Here is an 18,166-nt window from a genome sequence, read left to right as displayed (position 1 = left end):
AATGGGAGGGATTGCCTCTTCCGATCGCCGAGCCCGGGGGAATTCCCTCAAAAGCTTTCGCTGGATTCCTCCCCGAGAAAGGCGTGGAGGGTAGAAATGCCGTGGCGCGATGGGAGAGCCAACGACTGTTAGCAAGCACGAGGCGACGGGGTCGAGGGCACACCATGCCGCAGCAATCGAAGTGTGTCTCAGATCCCGTTTTAGCTTCACGAGCTGACCGCTACGTTTGCCGCGGCGGCGCTTCTGTGAAGGGGGCGAGCGAACGCGGAAGAGATTAGCTGGCAGGTTAGCCAAGAACGGAGGTAGCGTCTTTTCACCACCGTCTTGCCAAAACGCGGCCGAATCTCCGACGTGTTGTTGAATCAATAACAACGATCGGCGATCATAAACCAACCGAGACGCTGTTAGGGAGGTAACAAGCATTGCGAAAAGTAAAAAAACCCGAAATGGCAGGAGCGTCGCCGAACACACTGGCGCACAGGCGGCCATCTTGGGCTTATTCGTACCAATTTCGGAAGAAAATGTCTGATAAATGTATTCATTTAGAAGACAATATTGTTACACTGAATTCATTTATCGACGCAACAGAGGTGATGATGTGAACCCCTATCTGTGTTAATGATATTAATGCTGAGGCTGCTGCCCACGTTTTAGTGTTAGCATGAGTCAGGATTCGTGTATTTTGTACACATTAGAGTTGCATATTACAATTTTTTCTACATGTCTTTGTGAGGGCTGGTTACCACGTCCGCCTCACAGTGCAGAGGTGCAGGATTCGAATCCCATACTGGCCTTCCCGTGTGGAGATTGCATGTTCTCCCCGGGCCTGCCTGGCTTTTCTCCGGTTTCCTCCCACATTCCAAAAACATGCGTGGCAGGCTGATTGAACACTCTAAATTGTCCGTCGGTGTGACTGTGATTGTGAATGGTTGTTTCTCTATGTGTGACCTGCAATTGGCTGGCAACTAGTTCAGGGTGTCCCCCGCCTACTGCCCGAAGACAGCTGAGATAGGCTCCAGCACACCCTTAATTAACTGTACTTTGACCATTATTAGCATACACAAACAAATCTGTCAGCAGCATCTTTGCCTGTGTGTATTTGTGGATTATTATGCAAAATAATTTTTCAAGAGTCGACGTCACAATTTTAGTGTGGTTCTTAAATGATTACCAAGGATTGTTGTTTGGTTCTCATCTTTTCCCAATGCCATGACCTCATGTGTGAACCTAAAACCTAAGACCTAAAACACAGCTCAGCAAAGTAGGGTTCACAAACCACATCCAGGCCTTCTCCAGCTTCTGACCGGCCCTTGCAGTCTTTAAGAAGTAAAAAAAAAAAAAAATAATGAAGTGTATGCCCTTTTTATTTTGTTGTGCATGCATATTGGTAGTGAAAGCAAGCAAGATCAGCACTTTGTCTTCAGTGTTGCCAACTTACTGTAGAAAGATAATATCGTTGTTTTGAGTGACTTTTCTGACCATTCGAGCAACTATTTAAAAAAATCCTTACTTGTTGATCTGCTTCACCAATCATTATGTGCAATCAATTACTCTGTGACGGTTTTGATCTTAACAGTACGTTTGGATTTTGCATCTTCTTTCCTAGTCATCTGCGCAGATTCCTGCACTTAAAACCTGAATGTTAGGCTCATTCATGCATCCATCCATTCATTATTCATGTCGCTTATCCTCATAAGGGTTAACTCTTGAACAGTACTTTGGGCGGAATCATCAACACAGTCCCAATTTAATAAATTACTGCTGAAGTGCACCGTAAATCCATCTCAAGGTTTTTTGCAGACCTCTGTGACATTTTTCATTCCAAGCAAAAAGTTCATTCATGTTATTATAACACAGCAGTACGGATTTTAAAGGTCCTTGACTGCGAACCCTGCAACTTCAAAAAGTAAAGTTGTAGACAAAAATGAAAGCGACGATAAACTTCGTTTAATTGACTTGAACCGGGGCGCAGGAATATGATAACACCTTATATATAGACTCTCAATGTGATTATTTTGAAGGTTGCAACCGTTTAATAGAGGGAATTGGTTTAACTTACCATCAAGTTATTAGGTGCAGGTCTCTCTTTGGGTTGTCTTCTCATGCTGAAAGAGCAGGCAGTCAAAATCTACTCAATACAAGATATGTACTGTACTGTTAATGTTCTAATCCTTAAAATAATCCACTCAAGCACCCATTTTCGATACTATGTATCGCATGGAGGTGAGAGGTGGGGGTACTTACTGCTGGACAGATCACCAGTCAGTTGCAGGGTTTTATATGGTAATATTTAGTCATTTAGATCAGGGGTCCCCAACCTTTTTTGCCCCACGGACCGGTTTATGTCAGACAATATTTTCAGGGACCGGCATTTAAGATATGGCGGATTAATACAACAAAATAATATGGTATGAGCTGCATGAAAACTGTGGTGTTTTCGAAATATAATAATAAACACAAGGAGCGTCTAATCTGGCCGCAACACTGATCGCTATGGTAATGTTTAATGCCTTCAAAATACGATACAACGCAAATTCAAAGTGCATGAAAATGACGACTCACCACAGCCCCGAGCTTGAGTTTCTGCAAGAGGGGTGGGCAATTAATTTCCCGGGGGGGCCAAATGAGAAGCAGAAAATATTGTGGAGGGCCGGGCCAAAAGTTAGAAATAGAAATAGAAAATAAAGAAGATAGCACAATGTCTTTGTATGCCAGTAATAATGTAACATTCTCCTCCACCATCACACTCAGCACCGGTTCTCCTCAAGGATGTGTACTGAGCCCCCTGTTGTTCACGCTCTACACATTTGACTGCTCTCCGACTCTTATTAGCGGTCCAGTTTGCGGAAAGTTTTTAACATAACAATCAAACCATTCTAGGAAATGTTCATTTACTCGAGCCACGAGCAATTCACTCTGAGCATGGAAATTGCCAGAATGAGTAAGAATCGCTTCCTTGTTTTTCAAAGTCTTGTAGATTTGAGTCTTTCCGACTCCAGGCGTCTCCTGAATGTTTCGTACTTTGTTACCCGCTTCGTTTAATCAGATACATATCACTTTCCCTTCCATGGTCATTACTCTCTCCCTCTTTCTTCGTCTTCCCCTCCCTCCCTGTGCTCTGCAACTTGAAGTAACTGTGCCACCTGGTGTTGAAATACCTGTCATTACAAGTCCAAACAAAATGAATGCAATCAAACCTTAATTGTGCACCAATCTTCGGCGGGCCGGATTAAAAAGACAAACGGATCCGGCCCGCGGGCCGTAGTTTGCCCACCCCTGAACTAGACGGCCCCATCTCAGGGTAATAGGAGACAATGACACCTCAAGTGTGTGGTTTATGTCCAGTCTACTTCGTAATTTTGTTTTAGTCGCCGTTGCTGCAGAAACCCCCCACCTCACACAGGTAGGATGTCGGAAATAGCAACAGTGCTATTGTGGCGATCTCAGAGTATTCAGCCATAACTTTAATCCAGTTGTCTCGAACGTACTTTTAAGGCCACCGTCATTTGCTATCTCCAGCAGTTTTTTTAACTCATTTTGCGACCTCCAACGTTTTGTTTTTAGCGTAATCGGTCACATGAGGGAGAAGCGTGGTTTGACGTGAGTCAAGCGTGACACAGACGGATGTAATGGAGAATCTGGTAATTTTTCAAAAAACATCTTTCGTATTCCAAAATAAATAAAACGGAATTAAGGCAAGTTCTTTCTGTGCGGCCCGGTACCAAATGGCCTGCGGACCGGTACCGGTCCGTGGACCGGCGGTTGGGGACCCCTGATTTAGATTACAAAGCTAATTAATATTCTTAAAAACAAAACAATTAAAATTCCCACAGAGCAACATTGAGTGGACAATGAAAATGTGTACGAGACTGACGAAGTGGTGAATGCATTCAGATGACAACAATGACATCTCTGTAGAAACATTTGACTTACCACTGAGTGATGAAGTGAACAAACATCTCGCTGAACTGTCCTGCAGGGAGCACTGGCGGATCCTTTGAAGATAATTAAAAATGAAATAATAAATACAGACGTATGAAGTTTATGGGTGATGTTTGTACATTTTTATTATTGGTGGTTATCTTATCTAATTTATCTTATCTCGTTTTTATTGGCATTAATTTAAATGAATTTTAATGGGATACATTTTTTTCTCGCGAGATTAACGCGGCACACGTCACAAGCGGATGTTATGTTGCTCTATAAATACACCAGAAACAAAACAACAAGCTCGCTGCAGAAGTCCACGCCCGTGTCTGTTTTGCCAGCCACGGCAGCGCAAGACACCGAAAACGGATACTTAAAGAGTTTATGAATGGAAAGTTTACTTTTAAAAAGTTGCCAGATTGCTCCACTGACAAGACCAAAGTTACCTGTATCATACAGGTATACGATGTATGCCACTGACGCGATTGTTACTTGTTTGGAACTATTTTGTGTGGAAGGTTACAGTGTCAATATAAATAGAGCGGGTGGAGCTTCTCTGTGTTCGTCTGACAGTGACGGTGAAGTTCAGCGGTGCAGTCGTAGCGACCTAGCGAAAATAAAACGTCTCCAGTGTTGTCATCGAACCAAGTGTAGTCATCCGAAATGATGTCTACACAAAACCGTAGAGAGACTTGCGCGCAAGAAGGACCAAGAGAATCAACATAGCCTGACTGCTGTGTTCAAAGCAAACTTGAGAAAAACGAAGTATGCAACCATGGCTTAAATCCACTATAGGCTGAGTACTAGTTTACCTTAGATGCGCACTTTATAATTTTATATTGCTCTGTTTTGATTCAATAAAAAGAGCTGTTAAAGCAGCTGTTGTGTGACAAAATATTTTTTTTCACTGTTGTTGATGGACAGTAATATTGTGTGAGAGATTATGTGTGAATAACTGCTCCAAGTGAAAAATATTCATGTAAAATTGAAAATCGAAATTGTTATTTCAGTAAATATTTGCATTTTGCACATAGAAAACTGATTCATGATTCCATGTTGATGAAAGCATTAAAATGGGGAAAAATAGGACAAAAAATATAAAAGGAAATTCAGAAACAATAAAAAATGCGTGAGTAATCACGATTAATTTTTAGCGAATTTGAGTTAATTATGACAGTTGCATTTTTAATTAGATTAAATATTTTAATCGTTTGACAGCTCTAATATATATACACTCTATATATATATATATATATATGCACGCTAACATCGTCGCTTCAGATGTCAAACAGTGGATGCGGCTTCAGGCGTTGTCTTTTCCATGGAAACCGAAACGGCTCTTTGAGTGTCAAAGGTTGCCGACCCCTGAGCTAGTGAACTCAATTTTCTGTGGGCTTTCAAAAATTTGTCAAAATGGTCAAAAATGGCTTGAACAGCCGGCACTGAATGAGCTAGGATGTTGCTCCAGTGACCCAACATGGATAAGCAAAGAAGATGGATGGATGGATGGATGTTTTGTGCACAGTGCTTTCAAAGCTTTGTAAAATAGAGATTAGATTTGGTGATATGGAAACCAGCGACTGGGGCACACAAAATAACTGAATAAATACATCAATAAATAAATCTAGGGTCAGAGAGGAGAGGTGTATTCAAATACTGATGTCTCAAACCTATTGACATTTGAACCCCTGCTGAACCACAAAGACCACCTCTCTGGGCAGCGTTCTCGATTTCATATGCTCTGATCGACAACCTCGCACAAACCACAATGTGTGAAACTGATTAAATGAACAAAGAAATGGGTCCCATCGAATCTCGCTACACTTTACAGCGCTACTGTCACAGGGATGGATGATATATCATGGATGTAAACTTACATCACGTGGGTATCAAAGCAAGGACAAGCGCACCCTTGAACACTGCACCCTATAAATCTCCTGGGAGTACGCTTTTAAAATGAGTGTACCAAATATATAGACGATATGACATGGAAAATAAATAAAATGTGTCGTTTAAATAGGACGAATCATCTAAGTCCACCTGTAGTATTTATTGGCACGTTTAACCTTTGCGGTATCAAATAAACACATATTCATGCATGTATTCATGTTTCCAGCAAGAGGAAGACTGCTGCAGCTTTGATGTTGCAACAAGCAAAAAGCACAAAAGACACGAAGGCTGATGAAAGTAGCTCATCTATGTGAATTAGTCCTCCGGTTCCACCATGACAAAAAGGGTACGAGTAAATATACATGTCATTGCCATGAAGCAATTATGAGGCAAAATTAGATCAGTAATTACAGGCTCGAAAATAAAGGGCGAGTTCTTTATCAGTTGAACTGCTTGCTTTTACCCAAACCGAAAAGAGGAGCATAAATGAGAGCAAACAGTGGGCAGATGGTCGGACCAACTACAGAGAAGCCCTACTTCAAGGAATCAACTGAAAACACTTTCAATCGTTCATAGAACATGAAGGAGAAAACAATTTCTTTTGCTGAGTTGTTTCATCCAAAATGTAAAAATTACATGAACAGTCAGCGGTTTTCAAGGACTAGAGCCAGTGATGGAGGGAATTTGCTCCAAAAATAAGAACATACAGTCATCTTTTGCATTTATAAGTCACATCATGAGATATTCATTATATTGTTGTTTATTATAGTTACTGAGTCCAGTCACTCTTTATATCGGGGCCACAAGACAAAATTAGACAAAGCCCATTAAACCACATTTACAATGTTGATTTTTAAGTCAACTAATCACCACGAGCCAGAATTTCCTTACTTGCCAAAGGTAGCCAGGCATCATAGTTTTCCTTTCGTCAGCACACAAGATTGCTGAGAAGTCATTGTTGGACCAAACCAAGTCCAAACATGGCATTCTGATTACTATTGCTTGTGCGAAATATGAAAAGCAGCAAAATACTGCATCCCTTATTAACAAATCTGGCATCCCTTCACTGGCTCCCTATACATTTTAGAGTTATTTTCAAGATCCTATTATTTGTTTTCAAATATCTAAATGACCTCGCGCCAGTTTACCTCTCTGAGCTCATCCGCCCCTACACACTTGCCCTGCGCCTCAGGTCTGCGGACCAAACATTATTAGAAGTACCAAGAACTAAACTGAGGCTCAGAGGGGATCGAGTCTTTTCCGTTGCTGGTCCCTCTCTCTGGAATGACCTCCCACTGAACATTCGGCAAGCCTCCTCGCTGCCCATCTTTAAAACCCGCCTCAAAACTCACTTGTATTCTTTAGCATTTGACTCAGCATGACTCAGATTTGATCTTAGTTTTACTGTTTGGTGCTATCTACCATCTTTGTGACTGATTTATTGCTTTACTGTTTTATATGTGAGTTGCTCCATGTACAGATAGCTGTTTGAAAGTGCTCTATAAATACATTTGAGTTGAGTTGAGTTGAGAAAATAAGGTTTTATCCATCTCAGGGTGCGGCCACTTTGCCATTTGCGACGACATCCCAGTTACTTAGGGCTCAGGTAATGACCAATCATTTCAAAGATTATGATAACAAATTAACTTAGCTATGTTTTCAAATTTTGCATTTTCATTTTAAAATGTTTCAAAGAATTCATAAAACAATTCATCACGATTTAAAAAACATGTAATTTTTAAATACTAAGTAAGCTATTACTCTCCACAGACGGATGGAAAATATTATTTAAAATCACAACTAGTAATATGAAATATAAACATGTATTTATTTTTGTTAGCTTTTATCTCAAGCAATGGCATTTTACAAAGTGAAAATCACAGACCTTATTTCATCTTGTAATTGACAAGGAAGTGTTTCACATACAAAAGGGATAAAGACTAATAGCGGAAAAGGAATGCGAAGAGGAAATTCGTATTCAGTTTCTCTTTTCTTCCCAATATTGTTCCAACAAGCTTCTATGGTGTTTGTTGCTTGAAGGATCTGGTTGCAAATTGTGGATAATTTGGAGGCTATGACGTTCCTAAGATCTTACATTTTAGATGCAGCTTTCCCAGCACTGCTTCGAGCAGGGGTGTGCAACTGGCAGCCTATATATCTTTTTTTTTTCTTGGGGGAAAAAAAAACTAAACACATTTCCTCCATTACAGTGGGGCCAGCCATACAGTTCAACACCCGTGGATTCAAATATTTGCGGATTTATATTCCTCAACCAGAATAGTGTCACGTTGCAAGGTGGTGGTGGACCCCAAAAAGCCGGCAGGAGAGAGGAGCAGGGTGTATTTGAAGAAGTGTATTGATAAAACACAGAAAACTAAATCCAAAACAAAGTCATGAAAACAGAATGAATCCAAAGTAACAAACAAAAACCATGGCAGAAACTAAAAACTCTCAATATCAAAAACGTGACTGAAACAAACATGACAGTAGCATACCAACAGCCACAAACAAACATGACAGCAGCAAAAAGCAACAATGACCCGACAATGAGTGGTCGGGCTGGGAGTCCTTTTGAAGCACTAATTACCTAATGACCAACAGGTTTGCAGCTGCATGGGGAGCCCTACAGTGCCACCTGTTGGTTCCAAACCGAATCATGACACATAGCCATATTGAGTTGGAGGACTCAATTCACAGAAATGTCATATCGGGAATGGCGTTCACGATCAATTAAATGTAAACAGTATCATATCAGTATGTTTGTAACTATGTGCATTGTGAATATATATCATCTGTTATTCTGAACGATAAATGTTGGTTTTGCATCATTAAGTTAAATTCATTACAGTCACCTTACTCGTTTTCGGTTAAAAACTTCTAAATCTTAAAAAATTCACATGAGGAAAGTGCTTCGAGTTCCTGTCTCAAAATATTTTTTAATCTGCTTTGGTGCTGCTGACTTTGTAAAATATACAACAGCAGTGTTGTGCATAAGATGTAGTGAATGAAGGGTCCGTCATTCAAATGTGCAAGTATATATTGTGTTGTATTGCCTAGGGCAGTTGCTTTGGGTGGAAGGCTGAGTGAGCGGGGAGCTCAGCGGCCCGAAAGGTTTGCTTCATTAGGAAACAAAATATAAGCTTTCTGGTCCATTAGTTGTTTGTTTGTTTGTTTGTTTGTTTATTGAACATAAAACATATATACAGTAATAATTTGACAGAAAATAAGGTAGATAAAAAAAGTAAAAAGAAAGAAATCAATCTTCATTCAACACAGTTATTATGTTCAAGGGAGTAGGAAGAAGTAAAAAACTTATCTAGTCCTACCCCGTTATGTGATTGTATCTAATAAATCATTTTTATATCAATCAGAAAAGTAAGAAGAAAGAAGTCTCCATTAAGGCTCATACTTTACCCTTAACCGTGATATTTTTACAACTTTTGGTTTGTATCGGGATTATATACTTACACACCCTGACACTCTTGTGTCAATTTTCTCTTAAATTCATAATGGATATTTATATACCTTTCTCTATTTATCAACTTAGTTCTGATTTATCATTATATTTAATGTTTTGAATTTATCATTTTAACTCTGATTGATGTAGGTTGTTTGTACTATTTTTTTGAATTTGTTTTTTAACTCAGCAAGCGATTTACTCATTTTCAGGTCCGTTTCGAGATTATTCCACAGATTAACACCTTTGATAGATACACTTCTTTGCTTGATGTTTGTTCTTGTTTTGAGTTTTTTGAATAAGTTGGTACCTCTTAAATCATAGCTGCTTTCTCGAATTTCGAAAAACTTCTGAATGTTTTGGCAGAGCAGGTTATTGTGTGCTTTGTACATTAATTGGGCGATTTTAAAGTCAACCAGGTCATAAAATTTCATCGTATTTAATTTGATAAATAGTGGATTTGTGGGTTCCGTATATTTTGATCTATTAATAATTCGAATTGCTTTTTTTTGTAGGTTGAGAATAGGGAGTGTGTTTGTTTTGCAGGCATTTCCCCATATTTCCACACAGTAGGTCATATATGGTAATAATAATGAGGTGTACAATGTGTACAAAGATCTCTTATTTAGCACTTCCTTGGTTTTGTAGAGGATCCCTACGGTTTTGGCTATTTTTCTTTTTACGTTATCGATATGTGGCTTCCAACATAGTTTTGAGTCTATTACTAATCCGAGAAACTTGGTTTCATACGCTCTTTCTATCTCAATTGAGTTTACCATAATTTTAGCTTGGTGTTTGATTGGTCTTGTGCCAAAAACAATTAACTTCGATTTTTTCAGGTTAAGTGACAATTTATTTCTGTCGAACCAGTTTTTTAATTTGTTTAATTCGTTTTCTACGGTTGTCAGGAGCTGTTTCAGATTTATTCCAGAACAGTAGAAAGTTGTATCATCAGCAAATAGGACACATTTAAATTGTTTTGAGACCTTGCAGATATCATTTATATATAAGATGAATAGTTTTGGACCAAGCACTGACCCCTGAGGAACTCCGTGAGTGATTTTTAGTTGATTAGTTTTTTTATTGTTGAGTTGCACGTACTGATATCTGTTTTCTAAATAACTTTTTATCCATTTATAAGCTACACCTCTAATGCCATATCTTTCTAGTTTTTTCAATAATATACTGTGATCTATTGTGTCAAAAGCTTTTTTTAGATCTAGGAAAACCCCAACAGTAAATTCTTTGTTGTCTATATTAGTGGCTATTGCTTCCACAAACTCCATAACTGCCATTGAGGTGGTCCGCTTTTCCCTGAAGCCATATTGATTCTCACTTAACAGCGCATGCTTTTGTATAAAGCTATCAAGTCTGCGAGAAAATAGTTTTTCTAATATTTTTGAAAATTGTGGTAGTAGTGATATTGGTCTATAATTTGTAAACCGATGTCTTTCTCCACTTTTATAGATTGGAATAACTTTAGCAATTTTCATTTTTGATGGAAAGATACCAGCTTTGAATGACAGGTTGCATATGTGCGTGAAAGGTCGCACTACATATTCTATAATCTGCTTTATTATTGTCATGTCAATATTAAAGCAATCAGTTGACTTTTTATTTTTAAAAGTTTTTATAATATTTGATACTTCTTCTTGTTTTACAGCAGTAAGGAACATCGTGGAGGAGTTTTTTTCTACATATCTATCTATTTCAAACATTAGGACTGACTTTAGATGCAAAAGCACATAAGACGACGACTCACCTCATCGAGGATGCATTGCAGGAACTGAAGAGGCTGAAAGAGGAGATGAAACACGTTAGCTGATAGGGATTTTCTTGGCAATCTGGAAAATCAGTGTTGTGATTCAGCTGCGTAGATAAATGAAATGCAGGGCAGTCAGACAAAGTCGTCGTTAGCTCCCGCTTTTTTTTTTCTTGAATATTATCGTTCCATACGAGCAGCGACTACAACACGAGCAGTTTAAAGCATTAGCAAAAATGTTCATGCTAATCCAGTGAAATGTGAGAACGCGAGCCCATTCAAAGAGTTTGCAAGGAAACAACAAATAAAAATAAAACTTACCATTAGAGATCCTTGGTTTTTCTGGATCTGTAACGCAAAGCGGAGAAGGGAGATATGGCAGTGTGTAATTAGCATATCATAATCAAGACGATCCACTTGGAGACATTATGATCACTAGGAGAAAATTATTGCTTTCCTGGTGGCAATTTGTGGGTATGCGTAACCCCATTTACATAATGAAAACACACAATTGTTAATGGCCTTGCTTTCATTTGGGAGAATGGGCATAAAAAGATCCACTAATGTGAATCCTCAGAGTAGCACTTTATTCTTGCCCTGCAGGTTATCTCGAGGTACTGAGATGTACAATAATTGCTACAATCGGCATGACCAGATGTCAAAGTGAGCATGTTCAAAGTGCCATTCTATAACACAGTGCAACGTGAAGTCGATTCAAGATGCTGGTCTCCAATTTGTTTGGAGTCAATGAAAAAGAAAAATTAAAATCATGTAATAAGTAACATTTTTAAGTACACAATGAAATTAACCATTTTAAAAATGACAAATATATAAGAAGAGATGCATTCAAATTTTACCCATGCACAAACACTTTTGGAAGAAATGAGGGAGACCAACAATTTAGAAGATAACTTGCATTCATGCAACTCATATTCTACTCTACAATCATTTCATCCTCTTTTATTTCCACTTTGAAGATAAGCACGTAAAGTTGACAATTAGTAGCTGCCTCTGGAGAAAAGCAAAACCAATCATTCACTTTCATTTTCATCTTTGCACAAAGTGCGGTCAAGGACCACCAACAAAATTGGACATCTCAAACAGACGACACCATCAATGAATTAAAACTTACACCACCTAGATTGCACACGACAGCTTCGAAGTAATGCTTTTATTGATTTGGCCTGAGCGCAGGACAGCGAATAGACAGGTTTTACAGCAAATAGCTATGGATCAGTTCCACGACAAAAAGAAAGAAAGAAAAATCTGCAAGTGTTGAACGGTGGTATATGCGGGCTTCGCTGTATATAAAATGTTGTCAACAGGGGCAATGCCTTCCCTTGCATGTTTCACTGTGCGATAACATGAAAAACCCTTTATAAAAATTCCATTTGCACCTCAGTAAAACTAAACTTTGAGAAACAAGTTCATATTTTGTCTAATTGACTGAGTGATGGCTGTTCCAAGATGGAGGCTCTCCTAATGTCTGTCTAATGTAATAATGTTTCCTATCAAACTGTTCATTATGCAACTCTTTTGACAGTATATTTCTGCACTTATTGATTCACTCAATTAAATACAGCTTCCCACAGACTGTAAGTATCAAGAGACTCTTAAACTGCCTCCATATCCACTTTTGCCTGATTCAGACACATTAAAGGCAACAATGTAAAAGTAATTTGCCCTGAAATAATTACTTGGACCAAATTGCATACTGCTTCAGAGGTTGAAATTGTATTGTAGAACACAAACCAATTCAAGTATAACCAAACACTTATTTTTATATGGGGAAGTTTAACCACGTATCAAAGTGATCTCCCCCATATCTTTTTTTTCCTGAACGCTGAGCTTGATTATCACTTAGGAATATAAACATTGTTAAGTCCATCTGCACGGAACAGGACATCTCTGCAAGGTCTATTGCATTTTTGTCGCACTTCAATGTTTAAATTTTTGTTTTCGTTCCATTTGTACACTGCCTTGCCTTCTCCTCTCTATGACCTTTCATAGCCTTAATATTGTACTACGAAGAATTAAGACCTTGGTAGGGATACCTACAACAAGTGAAAACATTCACAAACAATGCGTTACGTTAAGATTCCTTGAAAAACAACACAATGAGAAACGAAAATACCATTTAGCAAACAAAAGTCAGTCAGGACCAAATGTGCTGTTCAGATCTTGTGTCGTCAAAGACTTTTAGGCTGGAGCAGCAAGGCCTCAATTAACTCCTTACAAAGAGCTTTGATCAAGTATCAACTCATGCTACCATTTACTGTCAGCACGCACACACGTATCGTCATTTTTTTTTTTTTTTTTTAAAGACTGCCGCTACAGTACAGTCTAAAAAAACAGTACAGTCTATATTAGAATAGAATGCTTTCTGGGAAAATGGAGTGGGGAGGGGGGTTGTACCAACAGCTGTGCCAACGTCAGTAAAAGCGACAGCCTAGGCCTAAGGACTTTGGCTCTAGCTGCGCCTCACTTGCTAAATCCAGACCCTCTTGCCAGGCCACTCGGCAACAGCCTGCCGGTGATCGGTCAGCAGTACCATATGGAGGCTGAGAAAAATTAAGAGATTACAAAGCTGCATGACACTAAGACACTCACTAAGACTTTTTGGGCTTTTACGTATTTGCTTAACTTCAACAACATGACCAAGAACTGCACCATGTCTTTAGAGCTAGGAATAATATCGATATAATCCATTACATAGCACCTTAAAAAGACGTTTACAAATGGCGTTGACAGAAAACTGTGAACTTGCAGTATAAATGGACAAAGACAGATCAGCTGTCATTCCATCTATAATATAAAACTGAAGAATGAAGGAATTGTAGAAGAAACCAACAAGACACTGAGACCAAGAGGGTTGATGGCGTTTTTTTTTTTTTTTTTTTAAAAGGTTGGAGAAGAGGACATAACTAAAGTCAGTCTGTAAAAAAGTATTAAGAGTTTAATTACAGGATGTCACCAGTTTTGCATCTTTTTTTCTCATCAAGCAGGATGTTCCATCATTAATTCAATTCAATTGTATTTATAGAGCACTTTCGAACAGCCATCGCTGCATACAAAGTGCTGTACATGGAGCAATTTAACATATACAATAAACAGTAAAACAAATCGGTAACAAACACGGTAGAAAGCACCAAACAGTAAAACCAAGAACCAATCTAAGTCATGCTGAGTCGAATGCCAAAGAATACAAGTGAGTTTCGAGGAGGGATTTGAAGATGGGCAGCGAGGAGGCTTGCCGAATGTTCAGTGGGAGGTCATTCCAGAGAGAGGGACCAGCAACGGAAAAGGCTCGATCCCCTCTGAGCCTCAATTTAGTTCTTTGTACTTCTAATAATGTCTGGTCCGCAGACCTGAGGCGGCGGGCAGGTGTGTAGGGGCGGATGAGCTCAGAGAGGTAAGGTGGCGCGAGGTCATTTAGAGATTTGAAAACAAATAAGAGGATCTTGAAAATAACTCTAAAATGTATGGGGAGCCAGTGAAGGGATGCCAGAGTAGGAGTTATGTGCTCCCACTTACAAGTACCAGTCAAGAGGCGGGCAGCGGCATTCTGGACCAGCTGAATTAAGGTGGCACTATGGAGAAGGCTCTATCAATTTTTAGTTTTAAGCCTTCTTCACCCAAGGACCTGAGGCTGTGGACTGCCGCATAAAAGGTGAAAGGTTTGCTTCAGTAGCTCAGAGCCAGAATAATACATACTTTAAGGGACAGCGGTTACTACAGTGGGCAGCTTATCATGTTATCAGGTTACAAAGGGTTAAAAGTCATCGTACAATTTTTAAATCAATTCTATAACTAGCTGGAAGCCAAGGTACTAATGCTAGAATTGTGGTGATGTGCAGTATGGTTGTCTGCTTGACTCAGTTGAGAAGCGTCGATGCTGCATTCTAAACCAACTGGAGACAAATGAGTGATTTTTGGTAGACACTGGAGACAAATCAGTTACAATCGGGAGAAAATAAGCACATGGATTTTTTTGTTTTTGTGGTTAGCAGCAAAAAAAAAAAAAAAATAAGCAGAAACACTCGACACAAAAAACCTTTGTCTTATTAATAACTTTAAGTGACAATGTGTCCCTTGAAATGCCCTGTAAGTTATTATTATTTAAAAACAAAGCATAGCTGAAAGACTAAACCCTTGAGATTGAAACCACAGGCTATCATTTCGTGCACAGGCCCAAGATGGAATCTGAGGTAACCAGATTCGGAATGCTCAACTAGAGATTAGTGAGATAAACCCATTTGAAGGGCTAATTAAGACTTGATGAGATTGGGAAGTCACTTCTGTGGTCGGCAATTACATCTGAGCGGGACTTAAGGTAATGTAATGAGAGAAAATGCTGCACTCAAATCAAAGATAACGTGTATGGACCCCCCTCCCCTCCCAAAAAAAACCCCCAAACAAAACAAAACAAAACAAAAAAACCCCAACTAAAGAACAATCTAGTTGATCCAAACCTCTTCATCCTTGGCTTTTGAGAGGACATCTAATGACATTTTAGAATCCTTCATCATTCCCCTGAACGGTGACCAACAAAGTCACTTTTCTGCTACAAATGCTCAGTTCTATTTAACATTAGTTTGACTGTGTTGATGAAATTTTGAAAAGACGTACATCTCGAGAAGACCACTGTTTGTTGTTTAGTTTTTCCTCTATCGAAGGATTTCAAACACCAGAATTATTTTATTTGTATTTTTGTGGATTCAACTCGTGTGTGTTTGTGTGTAAACTCACCTGTGGATAGGGAAACATTCCGAGGGCCAGCTGTATGACAAAGAGCACAAAATGAAAGTGAATATTATCCAGTAGTCTTGAGAAAACAGCAACAAAAAATATTTGGCACAGTCCCTCCATAATGTGTTGTGAATGCTGTTAAATCAAATTCAGCTAGGATAGGTTTCTACTCCCCAGTGACTGTGAACATAATAAATTGGGAGGGCATGGATGGATGGCTGGATGGATGAATACACCCTAAATGTGAGGATGTATGCTTCTTGTAGAGGGAGCGGGGGGGGGGGGGGGGGTGTCGAGATGGGGTAAGTGACAGGTGACTTGACATTTGTCACGTCACTTGTTCATTGGAGGTTTTATTGATTGAAACGTGCTGATGGTGAATCTCAATCTAAATTGATTAGGAGGCGCAAGTCATTTCATGTAGCTCAAGGCATAGATAGCCAAGATGAATTGAATAAAAGGGGACAGGTAAACGGGTTAAACAATCGCAGAGAGTTCATGCCAATAATTTTGACTTGGCTCATTTTCTGTAAGCTCATCTTTATTGTTCCCCTTTTAATAGTATTAAACATTATTGACACAAAAAGCAGAGGCAGAAGTGCAAATCATTTGTTCTACTGTGGCCAGAAACAGATTGAGAATCAATAGCCTGAGTGGGCAGACAAGTGACAAGAGTGGGATACTGAAATTTAAATGATATTTGAAAACACATTGTCAATCAGGCACTTTAGTAAGACCCTGGGGAGCAATGAAAACTGCTTCACTGCATCATCATCAGCTCTCACTCGACTCCACACACACATGCACACGCCCTCACATGCAGACTGACACTGACACACAGGCACCTATGAATCTCAGAAAATCTGACAATTTATTGTCATACCTCCATGAAAGAGATTCCAACACTCCAGACATCTGCATGGATACCATACTGTTCCCCTGATATGCGTTCTGGCTGTGTAAAAACAATATGGGGGAAGGAAAAAAAAGCCCTTAGGTTATAACTGGTTAGAGGATCACAGTCAGAGAAAAGGCATGGTAGTTAAAGTTCACTTACCGCCATGTATGCATTTGTTCCCACATATGTTTTGGCAATTGAATTCACCAACTGTAAATATTGATAGTGATAATGAATGAAATCCCTGAGAGCTGTTATTATTTTAGAGCAGAGAGGAGTTAACTGTGTTATGTTAGACAGTAAGCACAGTCTATCTATCACCTTGGAACAAACAAGACATTTGAGGTTAAAAATTAAACACAGTTTCAACAGTTCTGTGTCTGTATGAGGAGGTCAAAAGATATTCAGATTTGTTATTTAGATAAATGTCCCAAATGCTTGCATACATATTGCAACATTTTCCATAGAGACACAGATCGAGAGACTGAGAAAAAAAACCCACACCGACACAACAAGGGGTATTGTCTGTCGCCCACGCTTTCCTCCACCTCTCCTGAATGCATACCAATGAGGCTTTGCAGTTGCGAATGTGGTCATAATTATAACGAGATTTTTTTTTTTTTTGGAAGGGTGCAGAACAATGGGATGGAGCAATGTGAATGGACGAGACAGACCCTTGGGAAAGCACTGGGCCGAAAATGAATGCAGTGATTGACAGCTTGACCACAGGCACAAAGGACTGCACAATCGTAGAAAAGTAACTCTTCCCTCACTCCCAACTACCAACCTCTCTCGCATTCAACAAACGAATGAGTGTACCTGAGTGCTGACACCAAAGTCGCATAGCTTGACTTGTCCTCGGGTGTTCACCAGCATATTGGAGGGCTTGACATCTGCGGAGAGAAACTGCGTGATACAACTGCTACATCAGCAATCCGGCACTGATCTTTATCAACTCGGCTCCCTTTTGCAACACAAAGCCCAAACCCAATTTCACTTACCTCGGTGAAGTATTTTTAAGCTCCACAGGTATGTTAGGCCTTTCACAACCTGTCCACCGGAAAGAAAAATAAATAAATAAATAAATACATAATATTTACTTTTCAATGTCATTCAACCTTTCAGATAATAAGACTAATAAATTGGGATGGTCTATTAATTTTTGTCAGGTATCCTATGGAATGATTGTGAGAACAGGCTCATAACTGCAATTGTCTTGAACCTAACTCAACAAAAGCGAGTCCCTTTTGTTGACTGTGAATGTCTCATTAACTGCCAATGATGATGAGAGGATTGGTTAGTCTGACAGCGGACAAAAACAAGTAATGGTTGTTGGTTCAAGACAAGGTGTCATAAAAAATAAAGTTTCCATTTGTGTGTACCTTATGATTGCCACTCTTTCATTAGTCAAACTTTTGGCTCTGTAAACCTTGAATTAGTCACTAAGTGCAGACACTGAGAGTTAATTGAGCTGAAGAGAGTC

General features: G+C 39.2%; 1 protein-coding gene across 4 annotated transcripts in view; it reads right to left on the bottom strand.

Annotated features, from left to right (window-relative positions):
• Positions 1 to 18,166, bottom strand: part of map2k5 (mitogen-activated protein kinase kinase 5) — a 54,550-nt gene that overhangs the window by 13,003 nt on the left and 23,381 nt on the right. For 2 of the 4 annotated variants that reach the window (XR_015100397.1, XM_086106428.1), the window contains exons 13-21: positions 17,685 to 17,733; positions 17,503 to 17,576; positions 16,843 to 16,893; positions 16,669 to 16,740; positions 15,786 to 15,815; positions 11,358 to 11,384; positions 11,037 to 11,069; positions 3,934 to 3,995; positions 2,060 to 2,105 (exon numbers count right to left, since the gene is read on the bottom strand). Coding sequence is in view for 3 of the 4 variants with exons in the window: in XM_086106428.1 (XP_085962554.1) it covers positions 2,060 to 2,105; positions 3,934 to 3,995; positions 11,037 to 11,069; positions 11,358 to 11,384; positions 15,786 to 15,815; positions 16,669 to 16,740; positions 16,843 to 16,893; positions 17,503 to 17,576; positions 17,685 to 17,733 (444 nt within the window). In the remaining variant the exon portion in view is untranslated. Of the gene's footprint in view, positions 1 to 1,186; positions 1,318 to 2,059; positions 2,106 to 3,933; positions 3,996 to 11,036; positions 11,070 to 11,357; positions 11,385 to 15,785; positions 15,816 to 16,668; positions 16,741 to 16,842; positions 16,894 to 17,502; positions 17,577 to 17,684; positions 17,734 to 18,166 lie in introns of those variants that run through there. The other 2 variants (XM_086106429.1, XM_086106430.1) reach the window with 2 other exon arrangements.

This window comes from Hippocampus guttulatus, chromosome 3 (assembly GCF_054856545.1).
Source record: "Hippocampus guttulatus isolate MCC_2025c chromosome 3, RoL_Hgut_1.0, whole genome shotgun sequence".
Taxonomy (NCBI): Eukaryota; Metazoa; Chordata; class Actinopteri; order Syngnathiformes; family Syngnathidae; genus Hippocampus; species Hippocampus guttulatus.
Note: the sequence above shows the minus strand (reverse complement) of the source record. Positions and strands in the feature narration are given on the sequence as shown.